A 10,309-nucleotide genomic window follows, 5' to 3' on the forward strand; every position below is an offset into this window, starting at 1 on the left:
AAGAAAGAAGGAAAATCATCCTCATGGATAATGCTGATGAGCATTAAGGAGAGGAGAATAATGAGGGTGAAGGAGAGTTCAAGCCCATCCATGAGTCCCTGGACCTACATTGTGCCCCATGCTCCTCTATCACAACCATCTCCTTGCATCACTTGCTTATTCACTCCCATGTACCATTTCAGATACTTTCACCTGGGGTGGGGGTGGGTGGAAATGAGTGTTAGTGAGCATGTGGCACTGATTGATTCGCAGAGCATAAGGGAACTGGAGGAGTGGGGAGTGGATGAGAATGTGGCACCTTCCCAGAGGAGGCCGCGCAGGAAGCTGACCATGGTTTTGGAGCTTGGGACACAGAACTCATCAATACTTGCCTGAAAAGAAGAATGCTTGAGGAAAACCACATCGACCTAGAGGCTCTGAGATCAGGTTCCGAGAATGTGCAGCAACTGACAGATGTAACTCTTGATTCTACAACTCTCATTTCATTCAATTAAATTGGAAATTTAGATTCCAGATTATGGGGCTGGGGGGGGGGGGGGGTGAATTTCCTCAGGGCTGCTCGTGCTGCTCTACCATAACTTCACCACATAAACAGGGCTCCCGCCAAAATTCTGCCAAAGTTAAGGCAGTGCAGCGAGAGAATCCACAAGGAAATTCACCTCATGAGCAGTCTGGTGCTGAGATCTCAGGCTATTTAAGAAATGGCTCAAACTCATTTTGTGCAAGACTTTTACAAACAAATAAATAGTGGAAACTTTCACCCCATCCGTCTGGGCTGGTTTCAAATACAGGCCCCAGGAGTGAAACATCGGCATGCTTATTCATTGCAATAACCAGTGCTTCCTCCAGAACACCCTGGTCAGAAAATCACAGATCAAAGTGCTATCATCAGAAGCCTCATAAAAACATACCAGCATAATCTTGGTGGACTCTGCAATCTCCTGCACGTATGACTTCAATATATCATAGTGGAATCCAGGTGTCAAGAGTCGCCGATGACGATACCACTTCTGGCCACTGTTTATTAGTAAACCGTCACCTGAAATTCATAGAGCATCACTTCTGAACACAGGGGTTATGTGCCCTCCTATATTGCTTGTGAAATCATTAGCCTTTTGCTCTTATCTTGTAAATAGTTGGATTGTTAATTTTTAGGAAAGCAAACATGGAGACCTCCTGGCCATTTAGTTGGGAAGTGCATTGCATGGTGTGGAAGCTAAGCCAGAGATATCAGGAAGATCCCAGGTTTGATTCTGTAATTTGATTGATCTCAGCCAGGGTGACAGTAGGATTATTCAATGGGTCTCAGAGTCCTTGGGGTGGGAAGGGTAAAAATCAATCAGGATCCCCACTCCAGTGCTATCCAGTGCCTCTTTCTGCAACTGCATCTGTGTGGGTGTCAGGTAAATACCCACCATGCTTCGCTGTCACGCCCCCTTAGTCAAACAGCCTACTATCTCGGCTCACACATGAAGAATGGCCATTTACGGTGGTTGAGGGGGGCGGTGGGGAGAATGGTACTTGCCTGCATGTATGTGAAAGGAATTGTGAAGGCAGATATTTCAGTATCTAGCAATTTAAAAAGACTTAACAGGCAATTTTCAATAAAGACCTAAAAAGTGTTACATATTAGTTACATCTTCACTACAGTACTGCTGTCTCAAATAAATGATATACAGTGTTACACAGGGGACAATTAAAATCAGCAAGGGGATTTACCATCCGACTTCCTGCTCTGTTTCCGGTATCTTCTATTTGAACCTGTTCTGATGAGTAGGCAAGAATGAGACCCACCTGAAAACAGCGGTGCTCTTTATTAAATATGCAGATCGGGGCTTGACTGCTGGCTTAAGAGGGGAGGCGGTTGCGGTTTCCCCATCAGGTGAAGCTGGTAGGAAGAGAAGCCGGGTCCAGAAGAGGCACGTTTTTAAAGCACTTTTATTTACTTTCCTTGTGGGGTCAACAGAAGTGCTCCTCCGGGCACCACAAGGAGAGTTTAGGCCTCTCCTGCCTCTGGCTCCCGCTTCCCGAGACCCGCCCAAAACCCCTCCCTGTGACATACCCGAGTGCCATGGAATGTTGCTTCGGTTTTGGCCTGCGGCCTCCTGCCGAATGGCTTTCTGCTTCCAGCTGCTGCTTCCTGCTGTTTTTGGGCAGACAACTGATCGGTGCTTGCAGATAAGTCCAGAGTGTTAAAATCTCCAGGGCCTCACGCTACTGAGTACAAGGAGATTTCGGCATTCGCCTCGGCTGCTGCCTGCCTGATTCCCACTCCGGGTTAAAATTGGGGGCTATAGTATTCTAAACCAATTAAATAATATAGCATAAATGGTGCTGAAACAGAACAAAACCACAAAAATAAGGAAAGGAAGAAAAATACTTTTCAAAATATACGAGCTATGTTATCTATTTAGAAATAAAGAATATTTTTCTGTGTAATTTAGTGCATGTAAAGTGCTGAACACAGCTACTATCAATGCTACAGAAAGTACAAAGTTCATGTTAGTATGTGGAGCAATGCATTAAGTGTGTGATGACTCGGGCTCATAATACATACCGATCCAAGGAAGCATAAACCGGTAGACCACGTCATCTTTTGGTTCTGTAATATAAATACAACAGTAGATAGTTCTGCAATCACTGTCCAAGTTAAATAACTTGCTCACATCTGCATTATCTATTTGTCTCTGCATTTTAAAAAGCTGGATCATTTCCCTCATTAAAAAAAGTAAAAATCATCATCTGATTTGATTTACAATCAAATAGCCTTGAGATATAGCCCAGTACTTGGTCAGTCTGGTCACACTGATTTGATATTTTTAACTGAATGGCCAATAATCGCCCAAAATAATTTACATTTGCTCAGGGGAACCCCATCATCCTGTACTGGACATCATTACTGTCCACTAACTCATCTGCTTAATGGATCCTTTTGATTTTATTAGTCTATCTTTTGCTCAGCATTTGGTGAGTGACATCAGCAATTTATTTAATATTACAAGAAATATGTTCCCAGTATCTTCTGTATATAATCAGAATCTGCTAAGGTAGCTGATCCCTTGAGGATCTAAACCTTATTTCCCTGGAGGCAACAGGTTTTTATTTGGAATGAGTGATTTGCTGTATTTTGCCTTTGAGTGACGGTAGATTAAGGGGACAGGACCTGTCAGGCAAACATCAGGTAGAAGAAGGATACAGATAGAGGAGTAGATTAAGTGGAAAAGAACTGAAAAGTAAGACTGGGTAGGAAAAGACCAAGAAAAGATTGTTAAAAGGAAAGGAACAGGGAATTAATACTTGGAAGGAAAAGGATAAAAGGATAGGGTGTTTTCAAAGAAGAGGTGATATATAATATATATATGAAAGTGGCAAGTTGGATCCAAAATTGGTTCAGTGGCAGGTAGCAGAGGGTAATGGTCGACAGCTGTTTTTGTGACTGGAATGCTGTTTTCAGTGGGGTTCCACAGGGCTCAGTTCGAGATCCCTTGCTTTTTTGGTACAGGTGCAGCGTTGAGAATCTGGAGTTCCGGATTCCAGACTCCGCGATGATCAGTGGAAGAGTCGTCCGGAATCCATAAAATGTTCCGGAATCTGGACCAGCTGACCCTGCCGACCTCGGGGTCCTGCCATGGCCCGACCTCTGGCCTCACCTCGGGGCCTCCTCGCCAGCCCGTCTGATGACATCCTCGGCGGAGCCCCATCCGACGATCTACTCGACGGACCCCGCCCGACATGAACAGCTCCTTGGCGGGGCTCCGCCCGACGACTTCCTCCTCGATGGGGCCCTGTCCGGCCTGACGTCCTCCTCGACAGGGTCTTGCTACCTGCTTGTCGACCTCCTCGGCGGGGCCGGACAGCCCGAACAGTTCCTCGGTGGGGACCCCTCCCCCCATCCCTTTCTGCCGTTCCGAAATCCAGAAACATCCAAACCTGTGCTTGGAGGTTTCTGGATTCGTGACATCAGAAAGAAAATTGAAAATTCGTAAAAGCCTGGAATTCGGAACGGCCTCGGTCAGACTTAGACTTCAATGTAGGGGCATGATTAAGCAGTTTGCAGATGATACAAAAACTGGCCATGTGGTTGATAGTGAGGAAGAAAGCTGTAGACTGCAGGAAGATATCAAAGGACTGGTCAGGTGGGCAGAAAAGTGTGAAATGGAATTCAATTCAGAGAAATCTGATATATATTTGGGGAGGGCTAACAAGGCAAGGGAATACACAATAAATGGTATGATACTGTGAAGTGTAGAGGAAGTGAGGGACCTTGGAATGCATGTCTACAGATCTCTGAAGGTAGCAAGACAGGTAGATAACGTTGTTAAGAAGGCATACAGGATACTTTCCTTTATTAGCCGACGCATAGAATCGAAGAGCATAGAGATTATGCTTGAACTGTATAAAACACTAGTTGGGCCAGGAGTACTGTGTACAGTTCTGGTCACCACATTACAAGAAAGATGTGAATGCATTAGAGAGGGTACAGAGGAGATTTACGAGGATGTTGCCAGGACTGGAAAATTTTAGCTATAAGAAAAGACTGGATAACTGTGATTGTTTTCTTTGGAATAGAGAAGGCTGAGGGGCGACTTAATTGAGAGGCTTAAAATCATAAGGACCTAGATAGAGTGGACTGGAAGGACCTATTTACCTTAGCAGAGAGGTCAATAACTGGGGGGCATAGAAATAAAGTAATTGGTAGAAGGATTCGAGAAGATGATTTTTCACCCAGAGGGTGCTGGGGATATGGAACGCAATGCCTGAAAGGGTGGTAGAGGCAGAAACTCTCATTGTATTTAAAAAGTACTTGGATATGCACTTGAAGTGCTGTTACCTACAAGGCTATGGACCAAGAGCTGGAAAGTGGGATTAGGCTGGATAGCTCTTTTTCACTGGTGTAGACACAATGGGCTGAATGGCGGCCTCCTGTGCTGTAAACCTCTATGATTCTATGATATAATTATCTTTCAAAGAGCCAGCACAGGGGCAGTGTGCAAAATAGCCTCCATCTACGCTGTTTGATTTTATGATTTGAGTTATTTAGAGGTATATTCCTTGTAAGTATCAAGTGGAGAGGAGCTTGGATGCACTTTGTTTGGAAATGGTAGAAGGGAGTGCAAAGGAGCTTGGAGGCTACAACATAATTAAAGAATGGCAGACAGCAATTTTTGGCCAATGAGAGGCTGTCCTTGGGTGGTACGATCACTAAAACCTAAGCCAAAGCTAGCACTTCATTGTTAAAACTGTTCCAGTAAACACTATTTCCTTTTCTTTTGCTAAACAGATCATATCTCCTCAACTGTTCAAGATATGAATAGACTTCCCTCTGGGAGGCTCTTCTGACAGCTCTTGCTGTTTTGAACAGGACACAAGATAAAGCGTATTGTCTGATCGGTAATTCTTCACTCACTCCTGGCCTGTTTCTTTTCTCTTTCCATTGCAAACCTTGTCATGTCTCTCTATCAATACTATTATAGTCATTGCTCCCCTAAATTTTACACTGGTGGTGCACATATGTATTTTTAAAACATTTAGAATCATGGGGTAAATCATTCCTTTTAAATATCAGTTTTTAAAAAAAATCCTAGTGCTGAAAAATGACTTTACAAGGTACTACAGATATAAAAAATTTCCTAAAGCTTCCATAGAGTAAGAAATGTTAAAATCCCACACGTTAAAGGAGAAAGTTGTTTTTAGCATTGCTTCTCTTGCAAAAAATGACATAGCTATTGTGAACACATTTCCTGCTGGATAAGGTGACAATCTCCTTTGACATTCAGATTAAGTTTTGCAGCTCGTATTTTGAGAAAAATCTGAATTTCTTACCTGAAACTGCAAGTAATGCCTTAGCATAGTCAGGGTGATATACAGCTAAATATGCTGTAAATGGACCGAACCACACTGGGTGGCCATATGGATATTTCTTTGCCCATACCACAGTCTTGTCTAAATCTGTCCCATCTTGAGAAAACTGCAATGAAATTCAACAAGATGAAATAAAACATTGACAAACTGGAAGATTTTACCATTGTAACCGATGCCAGTCTTGACATACTCGGGATAAGTAATCACCAAGTAGGAAGCACATGGCTCAAAGCAGACAAGGTTGACCACTGAAAGTGAACAAAAGCTGCAGCCTTAAATCTTACAAAGGGTGGGGGCGGGGTGATTTTTTGCCAGTTTTCTCTCCTCTCCTGACGGTATTGATTCATACTGGGGGTTAAGTCTATGAATTCGGGCACTTCTCCAGTATATTACTCTGGTAACCATTCTTCACAAGTAACCCTAGACTGTAAAAGTATTAACAGGCTATTCAAGCACGGTAGACATCACATTCGAGCATGATTTTTAAAACATTTTTTGCAGCTGAACTTCAAACTCTTTCCAGCAGGGGTCACCAAATAATGCGTTAGAATCCTGGATGATTTATTCCTCTCTCGGCCGGGGGCACGGAGGCCAAAGTAGCACCCCTGTACTGCTGTCCTAGCTGTGATTTAAGTGTTTGAGCATAGACCAGGAATGACCCTAAGATTTTCCTTGCCTGTATATCTTGGTTCTACAGCTGTCAGTGCATTTACCAACAGAAGCCTCAGTAAGTTGCAATAATCTTTCCAATATTAACAATAATAATACTTGATTTGACATATTCTGCACAATATGCTGAATTAACAACATCCTTGAATTAATTGAATCTTTAATTAAAAAGAACAGTTAAGCTGTTGAGGGTTACAAGAGTCATTTGCAAAGATATGATTTAATACACACCCAGATAGGCACACTTCTAGAGGATTTTTTTTGCTTAGCAAGTTCCTGCACATAATTTCACCAGCGTAATGAAAGCTCAGTGTGAGTCATGACTTATCTCAAGTGCTGGCATCACCATTTAACATAAACAGTTTTAAAGTTCGGGTGGGTAGGCAGGCAGTACAGGAAAAAATAAAAAAGCATAAAAATAATCAAGGACTGTGGAGAGGGAGAGGGAGAGGGAGAGCATTGAGAGAACGTGACATGTGCAAGAGAGTGCGTGTAGAGTAAGGTGTGTAAGAGAGGCAGAAATCTCAGAGGGGGAACAATGTTTCAAAGAGCAAGGTGAGAGCTCAGAGGACAGAGAGGGCACAGGGAACAAGTCAGCCTGAGTTTATAGAACAAGGTAAAACAGAAAGCAAACTATATAATTTAATAAATAGTAAAAGCACTGTATTGGATTGAGAGAACACTAAGTGCTTCACACAATTAACTATTTTTGAATTGAAATGACTCTTATGTAGGCAAACGTGGCAACTATTCTGCAACAGCAGTCTCCGATAAACAGGAGTGAGATGAAGGACCAGCTGATCTTTTTTTGGTGGCATTGATTGAGGGGAGAATGATGGCCAGCAGCAGGAGAACTCAATGCTCTTCTTCAAATAGTGCCATAGATTTTTAACCATAAAGATCTGAACAGAACATTTGCAGGGAGTCTCTCCACAAGTTCACTGAGTGAGATTTCATAAAATTGCATAAAACTATTCATCTCAAAGAAGGCACTCCTGACAATACAGTACAGTACTCCTTCAGTACTGCACGGGCTGACAGTATAGTACTCCTTCAGTACTGCACTGGAGCACCAACCTGGATTATGACCTCAAACACTTATAAGGCTGAAACTCAAAACCTTATTAACTAGAGGTGAGATTTCTATAAACTGAACTGAGCTGTCACAGCAATATATGAAGATATAAAGAAAAAAATGATTTATTTTTCTCGTATCTGCTTGAATTGTGTTTTGAAGCAATAGTAAAAATCAATAAATTAATAAAATCACCAGTATTGGCTATGCTGAGGGTGTGGGCTATGGTGAGAAAAAGCGTTCTCAAAGAACAAAACAACATTATTTGACTTATTGATTGATTTCATACATACCTCCTGTGTATGCCCATATAGCCAGTGCGCTGGGGGTCCGGGGAAAGGGTTCATCGCCGCTATCAACTTCCATCTCTTGCGAAAAAGTTTTAATATTTTGATCAGAATTGATGCTAAACAAATAACAACTATTAGATAAAACAACTGATTTAGATCTACAGTATATGAGAGCATTTTCTGCAAATGTGTGAATGCTATCTTTGCAATGAAGTATCGAAAGAAGAGATGTCAAAAGACTTGCAGGTCTGCAGTCCCAACTGAGGAGAATTCACAACGAAGCTGCCTTTTAATAGCCACGCCTCCAACATAAAACAAATTCTGATAACCAATCCACTCCACATGCTCCAATTCTTAAACCTAATTTTTTTTCTACTGTAATTTCGCAAGTCAACGTTTTATCAATTTACCTGTCATCTGGGTACCATTTTGTCATTGTTTTTACGTTATAACTAAATGTGAAATTTGCAACAGCTATTGGTGGTTACTATTGTGGAGCACAAATACCCTCACTTACATCACTGTGGCAATAACTTGTGGTTATCCTGCAGTAGTACCAACTTATGATCAAGGGAAAATAAATCCACAGCTAATTTGCAATATCTCACTGCAATTTTCCATAGTAAATTTGCACAGACTGTCCAAATATTGCTTAAAAAGGAGGTGGTACCATGATTTTATGTGTTGGATATTATTCAGTGTATAATCTAGAGGAGTTTCCCTGATAACATTTCTTTTTTTTTAAAATGTAATCAATGCTATTACTCCCGGCACTCCCAGGTCAGGCACAGGGCAGGCTGAATTGAGAGTAAAGGTCTTAACCATTTACTTTAATCTTAAACTCAAGCTGTCAGAAAAGCTGCAACTTCACAATGACGTGACATTAGACAAAGCAATTGTTATAATGATTCAGCTAAAAAAATAACAGGTTAACCTTAGTTGCTATGCTCAGGAACAAAGTCTGGTAATGAATGCTACTGATTTCATTCATTCTCAGAAGAAAGTTGAAAAAAAAATCAACTAAGCTTTTATTTTTTGAGGATGATACAGACAAACTACATACTGAAACTCTCGCTTCATGAATAGTGAGAGAGTTTCATGAAACTTTTGACAAAGTCCTCCATGAAAGATTCCTTTAACAATTAACCAATCAGCTGCCCCGAGCCTAGCAAGCCAAACTTCCCCAAGATTCCCCCTGCCCTAGACCTAAACTTGCATCGTTTTCTAATTTCTCTCCCATCTCCCCTCATGCCTTCTCCGAGCTCATCTTGTCTATGAGGCCCATCTCCTGCTCCCTTGACCGTATTTCCACTAAACTGCTGAACATCTAATTTTCCTTCCTGGCCCCCATGTTAGCGGATACTGTTAACGGTTCCCTCTCCTCGGGTACTTCCCCCCCCCCCCCCCCCAACAAATCTGCCATCACCCCCTCAAAAAAACAACCCTTTGCCCCTCTATTGTTGCAAATTACCACCCCATCTTCATCCTCCCAAGTCATCGCCGCCCAAATCCATGCCCATCTTTCCCGGAACTTATGGAGGCTGGGTCACTGAATATATTTAAGACGGAGATAGACAGATTTTTGAGTGATAAGGGAGTAAAGGGTTATGGGGAACGGGCAGGGAAGAAGTGGAGCTGAGTCCATGATCAGATCAGCCATGATCTTATTAAATGGCGGAGCAGGCTCGAGTGGCCAAATGGCCTACTCCTGCTTCTATTTCTTATGTTCTTCTATTAAGTACTGTCCCCCTCTCCTTCAAATCTGCCATCATCACCCCCTCCTCAAAAAACTCAACCCTTGACCCCTCCGTCCTTGCAAACTACTGGCCCATCTCCAACCTCCCTTTCCTCTCCAAAATCCTTGAACATGTCGCCTCCCCAATCCATGCCCATCTTTTCCGGAACTCCATGTTTGAATCCCTTCAATCTGGTTTCCGACCCTGCCACAGTACTGAAACGGCTCTCATCAAGGGTCACAAATGACATCCTTTGTGATTGTGACAAAAGTAAACTATCCCTCCTGGTCCTCCTTGAATTGTCTGCAGCCTTTGATATGGTTGACCATTCCATCCTTCTCCAACGCCATGAAGCCTGCACTTACCTGGTTTCCCTTCCTACCTATCTAATTCCAGCCAGAGAATCACCTGCAACGACTTCTTTTCCTGCTCCAACATCGTTACCTCATGTCCCCAAGGATCTATCCTTGGCTCCTCCTATTTCTCATTTACATACTGCCCCTTGGTGACATCATCCGAAAACACAGCATCAGTTTCCAATGTACGTTGATGACAGCCAATTCTACCTCACCACCACTTCTCTCGACCCCTCCACAGTCTTTGACTTGTCAGACTGCTTGTCCAATATCCAATTCTGGATGAGGAGAAATTTTCTGCAATTAAATATTGGGAAGACC

At 42.5% G+C, this 10,309-nt stretch overlaps 1 protein-coding gene across 1 annotated transcript in view; it reads right to left on the reverse strand.

Moving 5' to 3' along the window:
* LOC139268591 (cytochrome P450 4B1-like) overlaps positions 1–8,167 on the reverse strand; it is a 44,782-nt gene extending 36,615 nt beyond the window's left edge. Inside the window, exons 1-4 of the mRNA XM_070886963.1 lie at positions 7,900–8,167; positions 5,824–5,968; positions 2,558–2,602; positions 912–1,039 (exon numbers count right to left, since the gene is read on the reverse strand). Of these exons, the coding sequence (XP_070743064.1) occupies positions 912–1,039; positions 2,558–2,602; positions 5,824–5,968; positions 7,900–8,073 (492 nt within the window). The 5' untranslated portion in view covers positions 8,074–8,167. The remainder of the gene's footprint in view (positions 1–911; positions 1,040–2,557; positions 2,603–5,823; positions 5,969–7,899) is intronic.
* Between the last annotated feature and the right edge of the window lie 2,142 nt (positions 8,168–10,309).

The sequence above is a fragment of the Pristiophorus japonicus genome, chromosome 8, assembly GCF_044704955.1.
Source record: "Pristiophorus japonicus isolate sPriJap1 chromosome 8, sPriJap1.hap1, whole genome shotgun sequence".
NCBI lineage: Eukaryota > Metazoa > Chordata > Chondrichthyes > Pristiophoridae > Pristiophorus > Pristiophorus japonicus.